The sequence below is a fragment of the Neolamprologus brichardi genome, chromosome 7, assembly GCF_056152115.1.
Source record: "Neolamprologus brichardi isolate AB-2024 chromosome 7, ASM5615211v1, whole genome shotgun sequence".
Classification (NCBI taxonomy): domain Eukaryota; kingdom Metazoa; phylum Chordata; class Actinopteri; order Cichliformes; family Cichlidae; genus Neolamprologus; species Neolamprologus brichardi.
The window spans coordinates 57,603,475-57,630,764 of NC_142110.1; the positions used below are offsets into that span (position 1 = coordinate 57,603,475).

General features: G+C 39.8%; 1 protein-coding gene across 1 annotated transcript in view; it reads right to left on the bottom strand.

Annotated features, from left to right (window-relative positions):
- The window catches only part of LOC148102245 (voltage-dependent N-type calcium channel subunit alpha-1B-like), a 224,611-nt gene that overhangs the window by 139,227 nt on the left and 58,094 nt on the right, over positions 1–27,290 (bottom strand). The window contains exons 14-19 of the mRNA XM_087842717.1: positions 24,542–25,297; positions 23,554–23,741; positions 16,361–16,481; positions 15,937–16,066; positions 15,602–15,661; positions 14,969–15,075 (exon numbers count right to left, since the gene is read on the bottom strand). Of these exons, the coding sequence (XP_087698843.1) occupies positions 14,969–15,075; positions 15,602–15,661; positions 15,937–16,066; positions 16,361–16,481; positions 23,554–23,741; positions 24,542–25,297 (1,362 nt within the window). The remainder of the gene's footprint in view (positions 1–14,968; positions 15,076–15,601; positions 15,662–15,936; positions 16,067–16,360; positions 16,482–23,553; positions 23,742–24,541; positions 25,298–27,290) is intronic.

The following is a 27,290-nucleotide window of genomic DNA, read 5'->3' on the forward strand; positions in this document are numbered from 1 at the left end:
GTTAGTTTTCCGCCACACATAGCGTTTTGCATTGCGGCCAAAAAGTTCCATTTTGGTCTCATCTGACCAGAGCACCTTCTTCCACATGTTTGCTGTGTCCCCCACATGGCTTGTGGCAAACTGCAAACGGGACTTCTTATGGTTTTCTGTTAACAATGGCTTTCTTCTTGCCACTCTTCCATAAAGGCCAACTTTGTGCAGTGCACGACTAATAGTTGTCCTATGGACAGATTCTCCCACCTGAGCTGTAGATCTCTGCAGCTCGTCCAGAGTCACCATGGGCCTCTTGGCTGCATTTCTGATCAGCGCTCTCCTTGTTGGGCCTATGAGTTTAGGTAGACGGCCTTGTCTTAGTAGGTTTACAGTTGTGCCATACTCCTTCCATTTCTGAATGATCGCTTGAACAGTGCTCAATGTTGAAGGCTTGGGAAATCTTTTTGTAGCCTAAGCCTGCTTTAAATTTCTCAATAACTTTATCCCTGACCTGTCTGGTGTGTTCTTTGGATTCATGGTGTTGTTGCTCCCAATATTCTCTTAGACAACCTCTGAGGCCGTCACAGAGCAGCTGTATTTGTACTGACATTAGATTACACAAAGGTGCACTCTATTTAGTCATTAGCACTCATCAGGCAATGTCTATGGGCAACTGACTGCACTCAGACCAAAGGGGGCCGAATAATTACGCACACCCCACTTTGCAGTTATTTATTTGTAAAAAGTGTTTGGAATCATGTATGATTTTCGTTCCACTTCTCAAGTGTACACCACTTTGTATTGGTCTTTCACGTGGAATTCCAATAAAATTGATTCATGTTTGTGGCTGTAATGTGACAAAATGTGGGAAAGTTCAAGGGGGCCGAATACTTTTGCAAGCCTATTGTAGCATAAGGGAGTGGTCAGGGTGCCCTGATACAATGCAAATATTTAGGAATCTGCATCAAGAATCTTGATCTTTGAGATTTCCTTAGTGAGCATCATTGTGATTAGGATCTTGGAAAGTAATTGGGGCGCTATGTAAAAAAATGGCTATAATTCCTAAACATGGATCCATCCATTTTCTTCTGCTTATCCAGTTCAGGGTTGCAGGAGCACTGGACCGTGCCACTGTGCTACCCTAAATTCCTAAATTTAATTCCAATTACAGTTCTAATTTATCTTAGGAGCTAGGAAAGAAAAGTGACTGGACTTCTTTAAGTTTCTTGAACACGTTTCACCTCTCATTTGAGAAGCTTTTTCAGTTCTAAGGCAAAATGTTGAGAAACCCAGGTATGTAAGCCCTAGTAGTCGTTGTCCCTTTAAAGAGTTGGTGACCCACTATTGATCATGTGCCTCATCACATGCAAGAAGGTGTGAAAAAGGGTGTGTGTCATTATCAGCAGAGGTTTCGAGTGAAACCATTGTAAGACCTTGCCTTACATTATCATGTGACTTATTGAGATCAACTGACGCTTGATGTGAGCGGGCACATCTCAAAACTGGATTGTAGGTGGTTGGTGTCGCAAGCCACCCCCTCTGTTCAAAGATGGTTGTTCAAAGTGGACATAAATGGCTTCTTTCACTCCTCTTTCAAACCATCTGGTCTTCTCTGTCCAAAATGCGAACATTGGCATCTTTGAAAGAGTGACCCTTGTCCTTTAGATGCAGATGTCCAGCTGATTCTTGTCCTGTTGAGGTGGCTCTTCTATGTTGTGCCAAGTGTTTATGAAATGGCTATTTGGTTTCTCCAATGTAGAGGTCTGAGCACTCTTTGCTGCACTGCACAGCATGCACTATGTTGTTTAGTTTGTGTTTGGGAGTTGTGTCCTTGGGATGAACCAGTTTTAGTAGTGGCTGGGTTTGACATGCACTGGGATGTCGTGCTTGGAGAAGATTCTCCCTGAGTTTCTCTGATAAACCTGCGACATAAATGATGACAATGTTGATGTCTGACCATTTTTACTGTGCATTGTTATTGATCTGATGATAGCTCAGTTGGGATAACCACATTTTTTAAGAGCTTTCTTTACATATGTGTGTTCCTTTTCTTTCCTTTCTGGCTTTGAGTAACCAGGATTCTGCAACACCATCAGAAAACATTTCCTTGATACCACTCTTTGGGAATCTTTTAAGGCAGTACTGCGTGGCAAGATCATCTCCTTTCAAACATTTTCGAAAAGAACTAGATTAAATTGTCTGTCCCAAATTGAGTCTGAATTATCAACATTAGAGGAGGCACTTCGCCAATCTGATACTGAGGACATATCTAATGCTATTCTAAAACTAAAACTCGAATACAATCATATTTTGGGAACCCAAGTCGGTAGCGATATTATTAAATTGAAACAAAGACACTTTGAGTTGGGAGATAAACCCCATAAATTACTTGCGTGACAATTAAAAGATGTGCAAGCCCATCGCACCATACACAAAATTGCCTCCTCTACCGGTGAATTAATTACTGATCCTAAGCTGATTAATGACAGATTTGTTGAGTTTTTCAGCACACTGTACTCTTCTAAATCGAACGCCACTGACTCTGAGCTTTTTAGCTTTCTTAACTCTCTGAGTATTCCAACCCTTACAGAATCTGCCACCCAAGCACTTGAAGCTGACTTCAGCATCACGGAAGTCAAAGCTGCTATCCTTTCTTTCCCTAGCGGTAAAGCCTGCGGACCGGATGGGTTCAACATAGAATTTTAAAAAGCCCATATTGATATAATCGCTCCACTTTTACTCAGAATGGTGAACTGCTCTATTGCACGGGGCTCTTTCCCTGATAGTATATATGATGCCCACGTTTGTCTTCTCCCTAAGAAGGACAGAGACCCCATCAATGTGACTTCATATCGCCCACTTAGTTTATTAAACTGTGATCAAAAAATCATTGCAAAAGTCTTGTCTTCACGCCTTAATAAAGTTTTGGGCACTTTAATTCAACACGATCAAACTGGGTTTATCCCAGACAGATTTGCTTTCTCTAATACCCGTCGTCTATTGAATGTATTGTATAGAATAAATCCTCCAAATTCTGCTGTTATTTCATTAGATGCACAACAAGCTTTCGATCAAATTGAGTGGAAATACCTGTTTGCTACACTTGAGAAATTTGGCTTTGGTAGTAATTTTACAACTTTGGTACGTATGTTTACGCACGGCCAAGATCATCGGTACTGACAAATTTTGATAGATCACATCCGTTTCTACTCCACCGGGGGACTAGGCAGGGTTGCTGTTTATCTCCACTGCTCTTTGCTCTAGCTATGGAGCCTCTGGCCATTGCAGTTAGAAGCAGCTCTGATATTGTAGGTATATCCTGTGGTCCTGTCAAATCCACTATAACTCTATATGCAGATGATGTGGCTCTAACACTGTCTGATGCCAGGCTCTCTTTGCCTCCCCTGCTTCGTCTCATTAACAAATTTGGACAACTCTCTGGTTTCACAATTAATCGGGACAAGTCCATTTTCATGCCATTGGCAGATGGGCTCGACTCTAGCTTCATCTCTAGCTTACCTTTTAAAACCACCAGCAGTCACTTTAAATACCTAGGTATTAACATTCCCAGAAACCGTAAGCTGCTATTTAAATTGAACTTTCAGGTACTTATTGATAGTATTAAAGCTAAGATAGATAAATGGACTCTTCTCCCACTTTCTTTAATTGGACGTGTCAATATTATTAAAATGGTAGTACTTCCTAAATTTATTCATCTTTTCCAAAACGTACCCATTTTTCTCACCTCATCCTTTTTTAAAACTATCGACTCTATCATTTTGTCTTTCATCTGGGCAAATAAACCCCATAGAATTTCAAAGGCACACTTGCAGAAACCCTCCTCTGAGGGCGGATTAGGCCTCCCAGTTTTCAGGCACTACTATTGGGCTTGCAATGCCAGAACGTGGGTTTTCTGGAACAGTGTTTCAGCTGTTCCTGCTGTTCAGAAGGGAGGCGGTCCTTCTTGGCCTTTGATAGAGGCACACAATGCTAAATCAATTTTTGGTACATCACTTGATGGTATTCTGTTTTTTAAGACCAACATACCTACCAAACTTTTAAGTAATTATTTGCCCTGTCTAAACTCACACAGAAGATCATATTTTTTGGACAATGGTGTTTCTTTTGAACTTTGGATTTGTACTGGCTAACTGGTGTATTTTTTATTTATTTATTCATTTTTAATTTTTTTCTTTTCCTGTTTTCCTGTTTGGGGTCTTTTTTTGTTGTGTTTGGGTTCTGTTTTTTCTTTTTCTTTTTTCTGTGCTTAAATGTTATTGTTTTTTAATCTTATGTCCTTTGTCTGGTGTAACGTTATGTAACTTTGAACTTAAAATCTTATAAATAAACATTTAAAAAAGAAAGAAAGAAAACATTTGCTCTATGTTTGTGTTCCAGAGTGTGGTGGGAGTCAAAGGTACTGGTCTGCATGTACGGGCTTACGATAAACTTCAATGTCAACCTTGAGATTTATCGTAAGCCCGTACATGCAGACCAGTGTTCTATTCTCCTCAATGTGCATAGCACAATCCAGAAATGGCAAACTATTATCCTTTGTATCTTCCCTTTATGTTTGTATCCACTGAGTTGGTCTTAGAAATGAAAAAGCTTCCCAGAAAAGAGGTGAAACGTCCTCAAGAAACTTAAAAAAGTCCAGTCACGTTTCTCTCCAACCTCCTTAGATTTCCATTACCTGAATCACTAAGAACCTACACAGACAGACAGTTTAACTCAAGGTTTGTTTGTTTTTTACTAATCTTGGGATTAACTGTTTAGAAATTTAAAGTTGAATGTATGCTCTTCATTTCTGTATGATTGTCTGATTTAAAATAAACTGTGGTGGAAGCAAAACTACAAAATTGCGTCAAGTGTTGTGGAGTTTGGACCAATGTACAAGATGCATGAACAGGGAAGAGTTAAATCAAAGTACACATTTAATAAGCTTATTGAAGCAGTCTAAAAATACAGTTTACAAAGCAAAAGGTAAAATGATTTCAACATAAAATGGAAACATTGAGAGGAATTATTATAAAGGAATCAGCACTATATATGCAAACACAGAAGGAGAATCAGGGAAAGTGGAAACACCTGGGGAAAAATATGGAAATTAAACTAAACCCAAGACACCAAAGCCAATTAACTACCAAAATAAAAAAAAAAGTGAGAACCAAAACAAAAAGGGGAAAACAGGGACATGAATGAATTTATCATAAGAGAAATTGACACAGGAGACAGACACTGACACAGGACAGAAAGGAAACATGGAGAACAAAATAAACAAACACAGGACAAACTAACAGGAACAGGAACTAATCAATCAAGAAAGAACATACTGAGGAATAACACAAAGGTGAAATGTAAGCAATAAGTAAAATAATAATAATTTAAAAAATGAAATTGCTCTAATGCACATAAATTAAAGTATTCACAATGAGGTATTTTTAGATACACAGTTACACTTGGGATTAAGGAAATGACTATGTAGGAATTTCTAATAGCTTTCAAAGAATACCCCTCAATACCCAGACATGGTGGGGAAGCAGAGGGAAAAAGTAAAATTAGACTTATTAAAAGAGCCAACAGTGTACACAACATTGTGTTAATGTCTGCCAGGCATGCATTAACCCAAGTCAGCTGACCAATGCGAATCACATTAAAGCAGTCAATTAACCACAGCACATCTGATGTTGAAAAAACAGTCTATGCATTTATCAGCTTTAGGCTGACAGGGACTAGTACTGACAGGGACTAGAAAGAGAAAGCATATTTCATTTTTCTGGCTTCTTCATTGGCTCCCTGTTAAATCCAGAAATTAAATTTAAAATCCTGCTCTTCACATACAAAGTCTTAAATAATCAGGCCCCATCTTATAAGTGACCTTCTAGTGCCATATCACCTCATTAGAGCACTTCGCTGTCAGACTGTGGGCTTATTTGTGTTTTCCCATGATGCATTGAATGTCACCCTTTTCACTTATACTATGTGTTTATACAATTCTCTGCATTTAATTATTAGTTATTATTAATCTCTGGCTCTGTACCACAGCGTGTCTTTGTCCTGTTTTCCTCCCCTCACCCCCAATTGGTCATGGCAGATGGCTGTCCCTCCCTAAGCCTGGCCCTGCCGGAGGTTTCTTCGTGTTAAAAGGGAGGTTTTCCTTTCTACTGTTGCCAAAGCACTTGAAAGCTAATTGAAATGAAACGATTAAAGTAGTTAAGGATTTTGGTAAGTACAGGCAGGTTTTAGTTGATGGCACTCAGACACATTACTGTTATGTTTAAAAAGACATTTGTTTCACTGAAGCATGAGTTTAATAATTTATACATGAAGCTGATCTAAGCATAAAAAGAATGGTGGTTAAAAAGGGTGTATTAGGATGAGGTATAAGTTAAAATGGGGTGGAGTAGGATGAAAGTGGATTGGAGTTGCATGGGGGGTTCCCCACCTGGTCACACCTTGTTGCAATCTACTTGGGGGAGAACAGTGGTAAAACAGAGTACAAAACATTTATGGATGCTTCACATACATAAACAAAATAAGGCATATGTTTGCATCAACTGACAACAGCATAGTTTCGGAAAGAAAGAAAGAAAAAAAATGTAACAATATATTTTGTTTGGTAGCAGTTGATAAACTATTTCATTGACAGTACACAGTGAAAACAAGAGTGAAATTGTAGGTATGATTGCGTTCTAAGTGCTATTTCTGGAGGTAGCCTTTCACTGAAGTAATACACAAATAGTAACTGTCGTATTAAATCAGGCAGCTGCTAAGTCCTTGTCTGTAATATACATACAACAATTACTGAGTCTCAACCAAAATATCAAATGAAGAGATCAAATAAGAAAAACAATGGCCTTTTAGGAAATTTTCTATATAATAATAACGGCATTTAGAATAAAACTAATTAAAGAAATGTTACATGAGTCCTAAAAACTGGGTTATCACTTGCATCTGAATCCAACATTACAAACCAGTATTGCAGTTTGCTTCATCATGTTTAATGATGCAGTCTGAGTAGTTCAAGAAGGTCAAGTGACAGATTCAAAGATTTGGCCTTGGATTCAGGTTTGTTGTCCATGCGACAAGCACTTGATCAAATGAATGGTAGGCAGTTCAAGATTCATGCATGATGAGAGAATGACAGCTGTCAGTCAAACAAGGCTTGGTATAAGATAGCGACAATACGGCAAAGACTTTGAGCAAAAACCATCTGCAAATTACTTGTTTTGATTTGACTAAACCTGCTGCAGAAACAAAAGGAACTCAATTTATAAAGACAATTTAGAATCACATCTACAGAGATATCAAGTATTTGATATTCTGTAAATAAAATGCAAGAAAAAAAAAGAATTATCAGAGCCAGAAAAAAAAGAAAATATGACCATAAAATAAGAAAACTGGAATTAAAATTCATCCTGCTTGTCTTAAAACGGTGGCTTTTTGCATTAACAGCATTTGATCAAATGGAGAGCTTTTTACTTGTTGGTAATTATCTAATTAAATTAATTAAATTAACACACATTAGCTCCTTTATGTTGATAAAATAGACTCAAGTTGACTTTAAAGTATTTCAAGCATAAAATTATGCAGTGTGTTTTTCTTTAAATCATTCAAAAGGCTTGTAAACAAACGTGATACAATTTTTCTTTTAAAGCTGTCGTAGTGATCTGCAAAACTGGAAACAATATTGCTCTTGTATTGCAGTGTAGAGCTATAGGTAACTAGGTATAGGTAAGTCTCATGTGTAAGAAACTAGTCAGATTAGGTTATACGTGACTTTATTTGTATGCTGAGCTTACTTTATAATTACTGAATCCTTTCACATTACATAATAAAGAGCTTTTGAATTTGGACTGGCTGATATTCATCTAAAAAAAAACTACATTTAGCATTTTATCTCAGTTGTCTTTCTCCACAAATCCAGTAAATACATCTAATATAGTATAAACTTAGTAGTAACATCCACATCCACATGAGCCAGTTATAAAAGTAAAAAATAGTAAAAATAAATTAAAAAACAGATTTTCAATTATCTTTCAGTTTATGAGCTATCGAAAGTAATTAAATTCACTGTGATAGAAGGTAAAGTTTATATTCAAAGGAGCTTGCAAAGAAAAGCGTCTGGACTTCTTTAAGTTACTTGAAGACGTTTCACCTCTCATCCGAGAAGCTTCTTCAGTTCTAAGGTCAAATGGTGGAGAGTCCCAGATATAAACCTAGTGGGAGTGTCCCCCCACAGAGGGACAAAAGGACCCCCTGATGATCCTCTAATCGCCTGAGCCAAGGTGTGAAACTGGGTGTGGGTCCCAATCAGCCAGAGTTTCGGGTGAGTTCATTGTGAAACCTGGCCCCACCTTATCATGCGAATTCCTGAGGTCAGATGGCCCAGGATGTGAGTGGGCGTTAAGGCGTCTGGGAAGGGATCTCAAAACTGGATTATAGATGGCAGAGAGTTGGTGTCGTAAACCACCGCCTCTGTTCAAAGATGGTCGCTCACAGTGGACATAGATGGCTTCTTTCACTCCTCTTTCAAACCATCTGTCCTCTCTGTCCAAAATGTGAACATTGGCATCCTCGAAAGAGTGTCCTTTATCCTTAGACCTCTGCCTCACCACTACATATTTCAAATACAACGAAGGCTTTTACAGACAAAAACATGGCTGTGCCATGGGCTCCCCGGTGTCACCTATTGTAGCCAACCTTTACATGGAGGAAGTGGAAAGGAAGGCTCTTGGCTCTTTTAAAGGGAGAGTACCCAGCCACTCGTACAGATATGTAGACGACACCTGGGTCAAAATCAAGACACAAGAAGTGGAATCCTTCACTGCGCACATTAACGCTGTGGATAAAAACATCAAGTTCACCAGGGAAGACACAAAGGACGACTGTTTGCCTTTCCTGGACTGTGCACATTGAAGAGAATGGCAACCTCAACATCGAAGTTTACCAGAAGCCCACACACACGGACCAGTACCTCCTGTTTGACTCCCATCACCCTCTGGAACACAAACTTGGAGTAATTAGGACCCTACACCACCGGGCAGAACATGTTCCCTCTAAGCCTGAAGGGAAAAAGAAGGAACACACACATGTAAAGGAAGCACTCAAAACGTGCGGCTATCCTAAATGGGCATTCTTAAAGTCAGCAAAGAGGCACAGAAAAGAAGATCAGACACCAGCGAGGGAGGATAAGAAGGACAGATGCAACAACATTGTCATCCCCTATGTAGCCGGTGTATCAGAAAAACTCAGGGTTTTCTCCAAGCATGACATCCCGGTGTACTTCAGACCCAGCAACACACTCAGACAAAAACTGGTTCACCCGAAAGACAAAACGCCAAAACACAGACTTAACAATGTGGTGTATGCCGTACAGTGCAGCGAGGAATGCCCAGACCTCTACATTGGAGAGACCAAACAGCCACTTCACAAGCGCATGGCACAACACAGAAGAGCCACCTCCACAGGACAAGACTCAGCTGTCCATCTGCATCTTAAGGATAAAGGACACTCTTTCGAGGATGCCAATGTTCACATTTTGGACAGAGAGGACAGATGGTTTGAAAGAGGAGTGAAAGAAGCCATCTATGTCCATTGTGAGCGACCATCTTTGAACAGAGGCGGTGGTTTACGACACCAACTCTCTGCCATCTATAATCCAGTTTTGAGATCCCTTCCCAGACGCCTTAACACCCACTCACATCCTGGGCCATCTGACCTCAGGAATTTGCATGATAAGGTGGGGCCAGGTTTCACAATGAACTCACCCGAAACTCTGGCTGATTGGGACCCACACCCAGTTTCACACCTTGGCTCAGGCGATTAGAGGATCATCAGGGGGTCCTTTTGTCCCTCTGTGGGGGGACACTCCCACCAGGTTTATATCTGGGACTCTCCACCATTTGACCTTAGAACTGAATAAGCTTCTCGGATGAGAGGTGAAACGTCTTCAAGTAACTTAAAGAAGTCCAGACGCTTTTCTTTGCAAGCTCCTTTGACTACGATGACCTGGATGACTGAGAACCTTCACAGACGTAAAGTTTATATGTCCTTCATCTAGGTTGTCTATTAACTATTCTGGGAGAGGTCTCTTCTCTTCTCAAGTTTGTGTAAGTTTTTCCATATCTGACCTATTATCCCGTCTATTTCACTGTTTCTATTATTTTTACTTCATATTTTAAAAAAACAAACAAAAAAAATCCCAGAAAAAAATAGAATAAGTAGCTGTTTCCACAGCTAGTTTCATAAAGTTTAATTTATTTTCTACTGAAGCCAGTGATGCTCATTAGTCACTGAAAACATTAAACATTAATTTAACTAGTATCTACTTTCCGAGCACAGGTCTGGAACAAATCATCCACAATGATGATGATTTAGACAGATGTCTGTCAAGGAACATAATGTACACTGTTGTGCAAAAGTCTTGAACCACACCTCACTTCTTTATGTTTTGCTTCCATGGATCCAGATTTTCTTGTAATGTTTTTAAAATGGTCTTAGTTAGCTGTTAGTGGTCTAAGTTAGCTGCATTTTCTCCCATTTTCAGAAAAAAAACACCAACAATGACACAGTTAGGCAGAAATAAATATTATATTATCTAAATATTATTATATTTTTCCACCAACAGGGTGATTCCCAAAGAGCATTGGCAACAACCTGGACACAGGACCTGAGAGATACAGCTGGCCATTCAGTTCATCCATTTACAGTTCACCAAATACTTAAGGAAGGAAATGCTAAATTACACAAGAACTAGACTAAACGTCTTATGGAATGATGAATTCACATGTCAATAGCCAACTGTAAAACATGTTGGAGGTTCTGTTGTGAGTTGAGTCTGCATTTCAGCCACAGGAGTTTTCAGTATGATAATGATCCAAACCACACTGCCAGCGCAGTAAAAGTATACCTGACAGAAAAACACTAAATGGATTATCAGCTACGGCTTAGCCTTGATCTGAACATTATTGAAGCAACATGGGATCATCTGAACAGAGAATGGAACAAAAGGCAGTCAAAATCCAAAGAGGAGGTTTTTTTTTTTTAAATGTCCTTTAGGAAGCCTGTAGAACTATTCCTGAAAACTACAGAAAAATTAAAAGAAAGCTTGCCTAAGATGGTTAAGTGCCTCTTGACAATAAATAAAGATGTTCATACAAAAATATTGGCTTTTTGTACAAACACTATTTTTGCCTTATACACCATATTTATATATTTATAAGTATACTGATAAGTGGGATGCAAAAGTTTGGGCAACCTTGTTAATAGTCATTATTTGCCGGTATAAATCTTTGGTTGTTACAATAAAAAATGTCAGTTAAATATATCATATAGGAGACACACACAGTGTTATTTGAGAAGTGAAATGAAGTTTATTGGATTTACAGAAAGTGTGCAACAATTTTTTAAACAAAATCAGGCAGGTGCATAAATTTGGGCACCACAAAAAAAAAAAAAAAAAAATACAATCAATATTTAGTAGATCCGCCTTTTGCAGAAATTACAGCCTCTAAACGCTTCCTGTAGGTTCCAATGAGAGTCTCGATTGTGGTTGAAGGTGTTTTGGACCATTCCTCTTTACAAAACATCTCTAGTTCATTCAGGTTTGATGGCTTCCGAGCATGGACAGCTCTCTTTAACTCACACCACAGATTTTCAAAAATATTCAGGTCTGGGGACTGGCCATTCCAGAACGTTGTACTTGTTCCTCTGCATGAATGCCTTAGTGGATTTTGAGCAGTGTTTCAGGTTGTTGTCTTATTGAAAGATCCAGCCCCGGCACAGCTTCAGCTTTATCACCGATTCCTGGACATTGGTCTCCTGAATCTGCTGATACTGAGTGGAATCCATGTGTCCCTCAACTTTGACAAGATTCCCAGTCCCTGCACTGGCCACACAGCATGATGGAACCACCACCATATTTTACTGTAGGTAGCAGGTGGTTTTTATTTTGGAATGCTGTGTTCTTTTTCCTCCATGCATAACGCCCCTTGTGTTATGCCCAAATAACTCAATTTTAGTTTCATCAGTCCACATCACCTTATGCCAGAATGAAGCTGGTTTAGCGTACCTCAAGCGGCTCTGTTTGTGCTGTGGGTGGAGAAAAGGCTTCCTCTGCACCACTCTCGCATACAGCATCTCCTTGTGTAAAGTGTGCCGAATGGTTGAACAATGCACAGTGACTCCATCTCCTGCAAGATGATGTTGTAGGTCTTTGGTGCTGGTCTGTGGGTTAACTCTGACTGTTCTCACCATTCGTCGCTTCTGTCTATCTGAGATTTTTCTTGGTCTGCCACTTCGAGCCTTAACTTGAACTGAGCCTTTGGTCTTACATTTTCTCAATATGTTCCTAATTGTGGAAACAGACAGCTTAAAGCTCTGAGATAACTTTCTGTATCCTTCCCCTAAACCAGACCTTCCCAAAGTGTGGGGCAATGGAGCAAAATATGGGTGTGTGTGGTTGGAGGATGTGTGCGTGCGTGAGCGTGTACTCTTCAGAGAAAATTAAAAGAGGAGGGAAATTTACAATTGACCCCCTTAAATACTCTCTCATTATTGGATTCACCTGTGTATGTAGGTCAGGGGTCACTGAGCTTACCAAGCCAATTTGAGTTCCAATAAATGGTTCTAAAGGTTTTGGAATCAATAAAATGACAACAGTGCCCAAATTTATGCACCTGCCTGATTTTGTTTAAACAATTATCGCAAATTCTGTAAATCAAATAAACTTTATTTCACTTCTCAAATACCACTGTGTGTGTCTCCTATATGATATATTTAACTGACATTTTTTATTGTAACAACCAAAGATTTATACCGGCAAATAATGACTATTAACCAGGTTGCCCAAACCTTTGCATCCCACTGTGTACTTATATACTGTATTTCAATGTATATGTCCACATGATTTAATATAAGACATTGCACCAATTTTTATCTAGTTTTAAAATATGAAGAAATAAGGCAGGCTCAAGACCTTTGCAAAGTACTGTCTATCATTTCGGTGTAGATGGAAATCATGTGACACTACAGCCACAGGAATGTCATTTAACACCTCTATTTAGGAGCACGCATACAGTCACATGGTACTAGCATGCACACTCTAATGCGCATGCTACGAGCTCAATATTCTCTGAGGACTACTCATGCCCTCTGGCACCAGTTTTCTTGTAATGTTAACAAGTCTCTGCTGAACAGTCAATATGAAATTAATGTGATCATTCCAGTCTAACCAAAGCTGTGGCAAAACACAGTGCTGATAAAAACACCTCTCAAAGGCTCAGGGAAGATACGAGATATGAGCACTATTGTGCCATGTCCCCGAATAGCACAAATGGCTATAGAGCAAGGACCTGATGCCAAGCAACATGATACAGTGCTGGAACCAGGTTCTCAACCTGCATGACGCATGAATAGCTGGTAGACCAGATGCGTGTGTCCCAAACAAAACATTATACACTGCAAAAAAGAAACATTCTCACAAGCAATTTCACTACATATACTGCTTACTGCTTAAACAAAAACAAACAAACAAAAGAAAATAAAACAAAACAGATAAGGGTTGTAATTTGTCATTCTGACATTGCTGATTGTTTCCTTCAACAATCACTATTTTACAATCTTTTTAATATAACTGTGTTCTGTGTAAAATGGATTTGCCCTAGCTTCTGGCATGATTCAAAACAAGTGGGCAATTTTAACAGAAAAATATTTTTGTAAGCAGTTAATTTAATCTTACTCACAAAAGGATGCTGAAAAATGTATTGGCTTAAATTTCTATACAGTTTGAAAATTGTGTTTGTCCGGTTTCCCTCATAGAATTGTGGCCAAATACATTTCCATATAGTAAACAGGGTAGATTGTTGTTGGTGTATTAAAAAAGACAAATTTAGATTATTTGACTTTAATTTTAACTTTAATTTCTTTATACTTTGTGACCTAGATGTCAAGAAGTAAGACCGAGTATGTCAGGAAATTACTTGTTTTTGCAGTGTAAGCCATGTATGTTTTCTTTCTCACATACATACGCACTGATAATGACACAAACAGGCAAGATGAGAGAGGTAGAGGAGGCATTACCCCATGAAGCTCCTTCAAAACGATACCAGGACAGAAACAGGGAGAGGATTATGTAAATTAGCACATTGTACAATATCATAACACACACACACACACACTCTCTCATACACACCTCTCAAACATACATAAAGAGGTCATCTGCTTTTGTAAGGTTAGTGTATGTGTATAGTGTTTATGGTCAAGGCAAACGTTTTGGCACAGGAACAAATTTTGTGTTTCCTACATTTTGCCATTTGTTTCAATGATATAGTGAAAAATAATCGTAATCATTTCATAAGCTTCAAAGAGTTCCTTGGCAAAAAACAAACAAACAATCAAATTCGTGCAAAGAGACAGTACTTATGGTTATGACACCTCTTCTTTATAATTTCTCCAGTTTGCTGTGGCATGCTCAATATCAGCTTCTGGACCTGAATAAAGGTGACTCAATCCTACCTTATCAGTGCTCAGAGTTGATCAGTTTGAGAGCTTTTTGACTGTCCAGCCACTTCCAGTGAACGAGAAACAATTTGTTGAAATTCTGTGAATCTGTACTTCGTGATAACTAAGTGGCTGAGAGAGCATCAAACTAACACTTTGGATCCATACCTAAGAGAATCTTTAAAAAACAGGTGAACAAGCAAAACATGAAATGCAAATGATTGTTCTTCACTTAGAAACATGTAAAAATAATTAAATGAAAACTGAACCAGTACAGTATATAAAACACAGTTGTTGCCACTATCAAAACTTGACTGTAGCTATGACTGTACATTTGGCTAACCAAAGGTACGCACTATCATTTAAATTATATGTCATCTCTCAGTGTAGTGTGGTATTTGATGTATATTGCACATAACACACCAGATTCAGGATTAACAATATCTGTAAATGTCTCATTTTATCACAGAAAGACAGAAGCTGTGGAACTTACGAAAAAGCAAATGCCACCAGTGCCCCACTGACCACTATGAAGTCCAGGATGTTCCACAGGTCTCTGAAGTAGGATCCAGGATGAAGCAATAGCCCCAGGTCTACCATCTAAACCAAGAACAGGTAATTTGTGTTCTTTTGCTTATTTTGTTTAACTTAAAATTACCTATTAAAATAAACTGTTATAAGGACTTTCTTCTGTTTATACTTTTGCTCATAATGAGTATCCACTATTACAATGGTAATAGTGTATGACAAAAAATAAAAAATAACAAAAAATGTTAGAGACAGCAGTGTAATCACTCTCGCTGGCAGAAGAGTAAGACAAAAGTCATGATTTAAATTATATTGAAATGCAATTAAATCTGGTGTTAAATTTCTCACTGACAGAACACTGTCAGATTTAAATACTGTGGATTATACGTATAAGAACCATAATGCAGCAGATATACTGAGTGAACTGCACTGGTCACAGTGAGGTACATTCCTGCCTCAGTATCGTAATATAGTATTACTTATTTGGTTTCTGCAAGTAAAAACTGAAATGAGTCACCAGTTTGCTTCTGATAAAATATAATGAAAACACATACAAAAATACAGTGAACAATAGTGAATTTCAAAGGGTAGTGTTTACCTTGATCACCATTTCAAAAGTGAAAACACCAGTAAAGGCATAGTCCAGATATTTGAGCACCTGTAAAAAGACTTGATTAATACTGACAAAGACAACAAAGTAGAAAAGAAACTGTAGATACTATTCTGAAATAGTTCTACTTGCGTAATAATCCAGTCTATCATAGATGTATGGCCCCATTTTTAGGCACCACACACAGACAAAAAATATATATAAATGTATATAAAAAACCTGACTCAGGCAGAAGAAAAGATAAGAAAAAATACTTCTCTCAGTTCTGTATGAGTACAGTGGGTATTGTATGTAGTTTTATTACTGTGTACTCTATGTCTCACATTGTTGCGGGGTGCATTAGTCCAGACAGGGTCCTCTGCTGCCAGAGCAATACTGCTCATCGCAATGACAACCAGGATGGACATCTCAAAATAACGCAGAGTCACAATATAGTGACACAACCGCCTCACCCTGAGGAAAAAGAGGCCAAGAAAAAAGAAGTAAGTACCTGCTGTTGCTTCACTGTTCTTGTCCCTTCCCACACTCCAGCAGTGTTAAAATGCTATATACAACTGGTGCCTGTCAGCACTCATCGGTACCATGAGATTGGCTTTTAGTAAGACATGCAATATGTTCTTTTTTACAGATATGAAATAAAATACCACCCAAGAGCTACACTGGCTAACATTCACAGGATGTTGTGATGGCTCAGTGTGGTAGCACCTTCTAACCATATGGAGGGAGGAAGCAGAGCTCAGAACTCACGGATTGGTCTGTCCAAAGATGAACATTGAACTGTAAGGCAGGATGGGTTTAGGCCCACTTGGGCCTAGATCCTCCAGGGTCTTCTCATTTATGGGCACTGTTTCACAATCAATACTGTTCACTGCAAAGAAAGATCATCAGACCGTGATAATGCTCATTAGTGGCACTGAATATCATCATTATCAAGATCACTATTTCTATCATATAATGTATTTCTCAGAGCAGCATTGAAAAATGAATACAATGTCTTTCAGCACCAACACGAGCGAGTGAATTATCTTCCACGGGTTAGAGCAGGTGGCACTGAAGGAACCCTGAAAAGGCTGGCTAAAGACAAATGTAAATTCTGCAAAAATATATAATTCATGTTGGCAAGAATGTCAATCGCAGGCAAGTAAAATTAACATTGAATCAGTGTGCAACTTTGCTACAACAATGCCGGACTCTAGAGCAGGGCGATATTACCAAAAAATATTTATCACGATATACATTTGAAAATTTGCATTAACGATATAACTAACGATATAATTGATGATATAAGTGACGATATAAGTGACGATATAATTGACACTAGACAAAATACTTTACAACTCCACAACTTTATTCGTGAAAAAAAAAAATCAACGTATTTTCACTTAAAGCAGCTGTTTTTTATGTGCATTAAAGTTATATAAAAATTTAACAGTGCAAATGCAAAATCCTTGCTGACAGTTTAACCAAAAGGCATTTCCAGTGGAAATTGGCCGACATATCCTCAGCATAACCATGTATAATATCCACAAAACTTAAAAAGAGGTTATACACACACAATACGGTAATATTATGTTGAAGCACAGTGCGTAATCACTCTGTTTGTAGCTTAGCAAAGTCGTATTAAAACATTTTCCAGCACCGTGTACCACATAAAATCGTTTCGAGGTCAGTAAACGCAACCAGAATTCATACATAAGGCACATGGGATTATAAGGGGCACTGTCAATTTTCAGAAAAATCAAAGGATTGATTTTAAGTGTGCCATATTTTCCAAAAAACATGGTAATAACGACGGCCCGCTACCATGCGCTACCAAAAACAGTGCTTTGTTGTGTATCTGACGGACGAAAGCTAAACCAGTGCCACACCACTGAAGTTGCAACATAGAACCAATTCTGGTTCATCCGTTTCATTCACCGATCCGCTTTCGCCCTTCTCATTCTCTGTTGCCGGCATGCTTTTTCTGCCATTTGCGTATGAAAACAAAGGCACTGCGCATACGCGTTTTACCCATATTCTATCGCAATATTTCATTTTCTTATTGTTGCCCGACATTATACCGGTATTACCGTGAACGGTATGATATGGCCCAGCCCTACCGGACTCTGCAGTTTTTTCTGGTCCCCACTCAAACTGGACCATGTGTGAGATATTTGGCATGTTCTCCCAAAATTGCTGACTGTCTGAGTGGTGTCTACAACCAATTTGAGCTTTATTGATGATTGGAAAAGTTTCTCTGGAAAACCTGGTCTTAGGAACGATTACATCCATTTCACTTTGGATGTAGCAGCCTGCCCTCCCAAAAAAATAAAAAATAAATAAATGATTTAAACATAAAAAAAAAAATCACAAAAAAGTAACAATATAGTATTCAAAACTGCAATGAAAAAAAAACTGTTGTGGATTAATAAACATCAGATATCTCTCTTCTAAGTCCATGTTAGTAAATTAATTAATAATTCATCAACATATTGATTTACTCTGCTTTACATAAACCTGGTTACAGCAGGATGATTATGTTAGTTTAAATGAATTAACACGCCTGACTAATTCTAACTGATAGCACAGGCTGGGGTGAGGGAGTGACAGCAATCTCCACCACTCCACCTTAACCATACATCCAGAGTTTTAATTAATTTTTAAAGTCTGACACTTAGCCTCGTGCATCCTGACTGGAAAACTCAAAAATCTGTTTTTAGTTGTTGTCTATTTATTGTCCGCCTGGTCCTCACTCAGAGTTCCTATCTGATTCTATCTGATTTCTATCCGTCTTTCTCCAGCTGATCTTCAGTAATTGCTTCCTACAACTCAAAGATGTCATGCCATTGCGACATATATCTTAATTTTAAATATGATCAACCTATATTTATTAATGGGCCAAATGCCAAATGCCAAATACCAAATGCCTTCAAGCTGGTAGTAACTCAACCATTACTTAAAAGGCCATCACTTTAACCAGCTAGGGGCCAATTTCCAACCTTCCTTTTAATCTCAAAAAATCTTTAAGTAGTTGTGAAATGGCTAACTGATCATCTTTAGAGAAATCGTTTATTTAAAGAGTTTCACTCAGGTTTCAGAATTCATCACAGTACAAAAAAGCATTAGTAGGGGTTATAAATGATCTTCTCATGGCCTCTGGCAGTGGCACGTCTCTGTGCTTGTCCCACTGCTCAGTGCAGAATTCGATACTGTTGACCACAATATTTTGTTACAGAAATTAGAGCATGCCATAGAAATTAAAGGCTGCAGTGGTGTCAGTCATATGTAACAGGCTCAGAATTTTTCATTTAAATATATAGTCCTCTTCAAGCATTAAGTTCATTTCTGGAGTTACACAGGGTTCCATGCTAGGACCAATATAGTTTACATTATGCATACTTCCCTTAGGGAGTATCATTAGAAAGCATATACACACACTGCTGCTATGCAGATGATACCCAGTTTTACCTTTCTTTCTTAGGTGCACCAGCACAAAAGTTAGGTGCACCCAAATTTTTCAACCACATCACTTAACAACGCAACTTTACATGTTCACTTTTTTTAAAATTGCTGTCCATACTGACAATATTAATTTGTAAATGATTAACTAACAGTCTTGTCAAAACAACGTTCTTTATTTGGAGCACATTTCTACAAGGAAGATAAGTTACCGTATTTTTTGGAACATAAGACACACATTTATTATTATTTATTATTATTATTATCATTTATTATTATTATGAACTTTAGTCAACTCATTCTTCTTGCTTCCTCCACTTCTATACCATTGATTCATTAATGTTGAATTCTCTCGCAGCTGCTCTATTCTCATGTTCTACTTAGTGACTGATAAGAGTTTGAAATCCGCTTTGTAAGCATGTCTCTTAACAGGTGCCAGTTTTGGGGTGCACAATACACACAATATAGTAATATTATGTTGAAGCACAGTACGTATTAATCTGCGACGCTCCTGACTACAGTAGCCGTAATGCTCCAACAATTCATCAAGCGGTTCGGTTTCGTAGCTTACCAAAGTTGTACTTAAACATTTTGACAAATTTTTGAGCGCCGTGTACCACATAAAATCAGTTTGTGGTCAGTAAGCACAGTAGAATTCATACATAAGGCACACTTTTGAGGAAATGAAAGGATTTTAACTGTGCCTTATAGTCCGAAAAATACGGTACTGAAAAAGTTCTTCTGCTAAAGTTTTTCACTGAGCTGAAATTGAAAGTAAAAATATCTCAAGATATACAAAATAAAAAGAAAGCCAAAATTAAAATTGCACTCGAATGTCTGGCCTGCTGGTTTTTAGGTTATTTAAAGATAGAATGGAAGGCAGAGCCTTCAGTTTTTAGGCCCCTTTTCTCTGGAACCAGCTCCTAGTTTGGCCTCAGGTGACAGAAACTCTTTCTGCTTTGATGATTAGGCTTAAAACTTTACTTTTTGAAAAAGCTTGTAGTTATTAGATTACCCTAAACCCTCCCTTAGTTATACTGCAATAGGCCTAAACTACTGGGGACTTTCCACGATGCACTGAGCATTTCTTCTTAATTCACCTCTTTTCATTTGAACTGTTTTTATACACAACTTTGCATTTAATCATTAGTTTATACTATTCTCTGGCTCCCCTCCACTGTGTGTCTTTTGTCTGTCTCCCTCCCCTCACTTCCCCATCCATTTGTGGCAGATGGCTGTCCCTATCTGAGCCTAGTTCTATTGGAGTTTTTTTCATATGCAAAGGTTTTTCTTTCTGTTGCCAAGTGCTTGCTCATAGGGTTCAATTGAATGTTGGAGCTTCTGTATGCTCTGTTTTTTTGTAAGGTTAGTGAAAGATGCCCAACGGATTTACTTTAACAAATGGACCATCCCAGCCTTGCCGTATTGGTCTATTTGATTCACCTTTGCTTTTATTGTTTTATTTTCACTTGCTACACACGGGACAGACATGACTGGGGGAAAGAGAAGGGAGAAAGAAAGAGGGAAAGAAAAACAGCGGGGAAGAGGAACGGTGATAAAGGGCAAAAAACAAAAACCAACAAAACAAACAGACAAAAAATACATCACCTGGATCACCTGTTGAGAAAGAAAAAAGAGAAAACAAGCAGAAGAAAAAAAGAGCAATATAATAAACAACATCATCGCGATGATCTATGTGAATATAACAGTAAATACTAAATATTGAATATTATTGCAGCACGTAGGATTGACAGCGCACAGTGTGCTTTGAAGTAGAGGCCAAAAAGGGTGTAGTTTGTGTCTGTGAGCACCCGTGTGTACACCTGTGAGCATGAGCGCGCTTGTATTTAAAAGGTTCCTTCGTGTAATGATCTGCTAGAGGGTGTGGGGGGGCCATAACCCCGTCCTCCAGGGCATGAAGCAGGTATGGAGGAGATCCAGGCTCCAGACATCCAGAGGCCCTCAGAGCACAAGAGATCGAGGAAGATCAATGTAGGGGCAACCGTGCCACTCTCCTGGAAAGAGCTGAGGAGAGCCCCAGATGAGGAGTCACTCAGCAGCCGCGGAGCAGAAGCCGGGGGGGTTGCAGTGACGGGCTCGTGAGCTCCGCCGGCAGCCAGCTGTGCCAGCGTGGCCGAACCCCAGGCCTAGAGGCTGAGGGCACCCCACCCCCGAAGGGGCCTGAGCGAGCCCCAGGCTCCAGGCCCCAACAAGTAGCCACCAAGGAGTGAGCCGGTGCGTACCTGGACGCCCATCCCCGGACACAAAGAACCACCAATGCACCGATGTCTGAGGGAGTCTGTCACTGGCAGGGGGAGTGGTGGGGGAAGATAGGCCTCTATACCTTGGAGGGCTTGAGATGTCCCTCAGCTTCTGTATGTTATTGTAGGATCTATCCCCCTACAATATAAAACTCCTTGAGGTAACACTTGTTGTGATTTGGCTCTATATAAATAAAAGCGAACTGAATTTAAAGTTGTTTCTTTTTATTGTGTATGATACCAAGTGTACGGCGTATCACACTATTTTAGTGTTCTTCACTAAAACAAAAAGAAATTAGCTAAATACCCACGTTAATTTATTTGTTCACATTTCAGATTTCTTTACATTTTCTGGCTTATTTCTTGTCTCTTTAACACTCAAAATCAGTGACAAGAGTTAAGCTAATACCCTTTAACTGTGAAAACTAAACCATTTCATTGTGGGCTCTTCCTGTGCAACAAAACTACTTCCAAGAGAGCTTCAAGCCATAAAGAACCAGAGCTAATATTCATTTCAAAGACAACCCCTGGAAGAGCTACATCTGACAGATACTTTTGTTTAGTTTCCTGGGGATGTTGTGGTATTTTTAATATCAGATTCAAAAGACCACAAAGAACCATACAAAAATTAGCATTGGTAACAACTGAACTAAACTTAATCATCTACAGTGGCTTGCAAAAGTATTCGGCCCCCTTGAACTTTTCCACATTTTCTCACATTACAGCCACAAACATGAATCAATTTTATTGGAATTCCACGTGAAAGACCAATACAAAGTGGTGTACACGTGAAAAGTGGAACAAAAATCATACATGATTCCAAACATTTTTTACAAATAAATAACTGCAAAGTGGGGTGTGCGCAATTATTCAGCCCCCTTTGGTCTGAGTGCAGTCAGTTGCCCATAGACATTGCCTGATGAGTGCTAATGACTAAATAGAGTGCACCTGTGTGTAATCTAATGTCAGTACAAATACAGCTGCTCTGTGACGGCCTCAGAGGTTGTCTAAGAGAATATTGGGAGCAACAACACCATGAAGTCCAAAGAACACACCAGACAGGTCAGGGATAAAGTTATTGAGAAATTTAAAGCAGGCTTAGGCTACAAAAAGATTTCCCAAGCCTTCAACATCCCACAGAGCACTGTTCAAGCGATCATTCAGAAATGGAAGGAGTATGGCACAACTGTAAGCCTACCAAGACAAGGCCGTCCACCTAAACTCACAGGCCGAACAAGGAGAGCGCTGATCAAAAATGCAGCCAAGAGGCCCATGGTGACTCGAGCTGCAGAGATCTACAGCTCAGGTTGGGGAATCTGTCCATAGGACAACTATTTATGTGCACTGCACAAAGTTGGCCTTTATGGAAGAGTGGCAAGAAGAAAGCCATTGTTAACAGAAAACCATAAGGGGTCCCGTTTGCAGTTTGCCACAAGCCATGTGGGGGACACAGCAAACATGTGGAAGAAGGTGCTCTGGTCAGATGAGACCAAAATGGAACTTTTTGACCACAATGAAAAACGCTATGTGTGGCGGAAAACTAACACTGCACATCACTCTGAACACACCATCCCCACTGTCAAATATGGTGGTGGCAGCATCATGCTCTGGGGGCTCTTCAGCAGGGACAGGGAAGCTGGTCAGAGTTGATGGGAAGATGGATGAAGCCAAATACAGGGCAATCTTGGAAGAAAACCTCTTGGAGTCTGCAAAAGACTTGAGACTGTGGCGGAGGTTCACCTTCCAGCAGGACAACGACCCTAAACATAAAGCCAGGGCAACAATGGAATGGTTTAAAACAAAACATATCCCTGTGTTAGAATGGCCCAGTCAAAGTCCAGATCTAAATCCAATCGAGAATCTGTGGCAAGATCTGAAAACTGCTGTTCACAAACGCTGTCCATCTAATCTGACTGAGCTGGAGCTGTTTTGCAAAGACGAATGGGCAAGGATTTCAGTCTCTAGATTGCAGCAAAAGGCGGTTCTACAAAGTAAAGACTCAGGGGGCTGAATAATTACGCACACCTCACTTTTCAGTTATTTATTTGTAAAAAATGTTTGGAATCATGTATGATCTTCGTTCCACTTCTCACGTGTACACCACTTTGTATTGGTCTTTCACGTGGAATTCCAATAAAATTGATTCATGTTTGTGGCTGTAATGTGACAAAATATGGAAACGTTTAAGGGGGCCGAATACTTTTGCAAGCCACTGTATATGTTAATAGGTTAGGTACTGACTTTGTATTAGGGTGGTCTCTCCAGGTGGGGAGGTGATAGTCACAGGAGGAATCTGGATGGAGGTTTGCCTAGTTCGTCTGACATTCCTCTGGTTATCTGAGTCTTCTATATGATCAGGAGGCCAGCTAGTGCCCCCAGAGCCTTGCTGGGGGGTGATAGCCAAGGACTCACCCTCTGAATCGCCAAACCTGTGCCAAAAGAAGAGATATAATCTTAGTTCCTCTACTGTGTACTGTGTAATGTTGTGACTTCTGCAGGAATTTTTCCTTGTTCTGGTTGAGACTCAAGGAAACTCTGGTTCACACATTATGCCTATAACTAGGCATTTTAAATTATGGGTGCTCCATGCCAACTGTGCAGAAATAAAATATAAATAGTAAGACAGCAGGAATGAATAATAAACAGGAGAAATATATAAAATTAAGGGGAATATATACAAACTAGTAGAATATATTTCAAACAAGAGAGACGTACATTGGAAAACAAAGTGCTTGGAAGTAGTGCAAAGAACTTGGTCTAACTAGAGTCTGTGTGTGGGTGGCTCGAGTGATGAGGGTTACTCAAACCATGGCTCAAATTGGTGAGGTGAGTTGTCAGAGGCAGAGTGTGAGCGGATAGTGTTTGTTATCAGTCCGAATTGCCCAGGGAAGAAGCAGGTTGTGAGTCTGGAGGTGTAGGACCTGTGCCGACCAGAGGGCAGCGGGTTAAACAAATGGTCCTGTTTTTTTTTGTTTTTGATACAGGAAGCTCCGGTGATGGCCTCCAGGGTAGCAGAGGGTAGCCAATTTTTGGGGCAGTGTTAATTACCCTCATTTTTATTGTAGATAAGAAATGTTATAAATTTATTGCTGAACACTTATAGGTAACCTCCCTGGGCTCAAATTCCAAGCTCCAGCCTTTTTATAGTGTCACTGTCAGTGTCACTGTGTAGCTGAAATCAAATAGTGAACAGAACAACAGTATTACCATATATAACCATAGTTTTTACCTCTGACTATGGGTCTTCTCTCTGTTATTAGACTCTGTGGAGTGTCCCCTGGATGCGTGAATGCGATGCCTTCTCTCTCCACTGGCACCACTGACTCCTCTGGAATTCCTATCTCCATTCCTGTTAGACAAATGTCCATCTTTGTGGCGAGATCTTCGCTCTCCCCTCCCTCCACTACTCACTGTCCCGTTGCCACCTCGGGACTGCCGGTGTGAATGATGATGGTGGTGATCTCTCTCGCCTACGTTCCCCCAACCTGCACTGTCATCCACTGAACACTGATGGCGGTGGTTCCTGCCTCCCTCCCGGCTGTGGGACCTCTCACTCTTCCCCCGTTTGTCCCGGCTGCTGTCATGGTTTTTGGAGCGGCTGTGATGGATGTGATGTCTCCCATCTTTAGTGCTATCACCATTATCATTGGTTTCCTGTTTTCGTTCTCTGTCTCGGTGGTAGTGGTGATGGCGGGGCTGGTGAGGCACAGAGGGAGGTGGGTCCGTGGCAGTGTCAGCCTTCTCTGACAAGCAAGTCTTCTTGTGGTGGTGCTGGCTGCTGCCACTGTGGGGCTCAACAACCAACGGCCGGTCAAGGTGAGTCTTCATGTCTGGCCGCATGTGTAGGGCTGACGATATGTGCAGTCGCTCTTCTGAAGTTAGCTCACTGTACAGCGCCTCACAGCTTGCGTGGTTCTGTTTTCTCAGTTGGCTGGCTCTTTGTTCCCACACCGACATTGTCTTCACTGACCTCTGCTGCTCCTTACTAGAGAATGGAAAAAGAAGACAAATTATAACCACTGTAACATTAATTTTACAACCTAAAATAGTGTATATATTCTGAATCATCAACATCAACTTTTAAACCAATGCAATAGTCACAATAATCTGTAAGTTCAGCAAATGATAAAACCAATTCCAATGGACAGGTAGAGTATCCATTGTGACAAATTCAGTATGTATGCATTTTATTATTCATAGCACATAAAATTAGCTGTATACGCTATTCAGTGTTGGGAAGGTTACTTTTAAAATGTATTACACTACAGATTACAGAATACATGCACCAAAATGTATTTTATAACGTATTCCGTTACGTTACTCAATGAGAGTAAAGTGTTCTGAATACTTTGGATTACTTAATATATTGTCATGCTTTTTTACAACTACATGAATGTACTATTGCTGTGTGATTTTTTTTACTATTACTGAAGGTTACTTGCCATACCAATACCAACTAGATTTTTAAATGTTAATATAAACCTACTCCGTGCGTATATAAAACAGGTCCATAGTAAAGGGACCTCTGGCTAATACGTCAGGTTCATGTCGGGCTCGTAGCCGAAAACTAGCTTTACTTTGTTGTCTGGGTCAACTTTGCTAGCGAGAGATAGAGAGAGGCGCTGAAAAGCTGGAACTTATTGTTTTGGAAGAAAACACGAACACAGTGTACAGTTGAGTCTTAATTGCTTACTTACAACTGGGCTTGTCAGGCACTCTTTTTTGGCTGCAGCGGTTTTTATTATATTTACATGCTTCCATCTCCCGTTTCTGCTCGGTGACAACTTGTACTTTCGACTCTCCTTTTTCTCCCTCCCTCGCTCACAGACACATAACGGGTATGACAGTCCATTCTCCCTGCAGCACGGACTACACTGCCCATGACGCTACACATTCTTTAGGGCTATGCCTCAAACACTCTGCCTATTGCCTTCGTATTACATAATTTTTTGAATAATAATTTTTACAAATATTTCTTCACGTCATTTATGTGGGCCACAAGTAGAGGTGACATGATTGAGACACACAGTCTCTTAATGAGTGTTTTGCTTGGGTCCAAAAATAGAGAGGACATGGCCTAAAATATGAAACAGGAAAAAAACGCCCTGTAATCTATTTATTTCAACAAAGTAACTGTCGTGGGTCTAGGAGTAAATCTTTGGATGAAAGGAAAGCTTATCTTAAAGAGAATAATATTTGCTTTAAGTGCTGTGCTTCATTCACTCATCTAGCAAAAGACTGCCACAAAACCGTTCAGTGCAGAGAGTGCAAGAGTGAGAACCACCCTACTGCGCTACACCCAGGGCCGGCCCCCTGGATATCAGAGACTCCGGTAACCACAAGAGAGCAAGGCGGGGAGCAAGGAGAAGAAGCTCCTCAAGCTGTCACAGCAAAATGCACAGACATTTGTGGGACTACCATCAGAGCAAAGCCGTGCTCCAAAATCTGTCTTTTCAGAGTTTATCCAGCTGGCCACAGGGAGAAAGCTGTTAAGGCGTACATTGTTCTCGACGAGCAGAGCAATAAGTCCTTGGCAAGAACAGAGTTTGAGCTCTTTGGAGTTACAGAGGGCACAGCAGCATACACCTTGAAGACCTGCTCAGGAGTTATTGAAACAACAGGGCGCCGAGCCAACAATTTCATCATGGAGTCATTAGATGGCAAGACAATTCCCCACCTTAATCGAATGTGACATGCTCCCTGATGATAAGTCTGAAATCCCCACACCTGAGATCGTCAGACATTATCCACATTTCAAGCGGGTTGTGGATAAAATTCCGGCTATAGATCCATCAGCAAGCATCCTGATCTTGCTCGGTCGAGATGTACCACAGGCACACAAGAGTGATACAATGGGCCCCACGATGCCCCCTACGCCCAGCATCTCGACTTGGAATAGGTGATTGTGGGAAAGGTTTGTCTCAGAAAAGCCCACAAACAAGAGTTTGTAAACGTCTATCAGTGCAACGTGCTGAGTA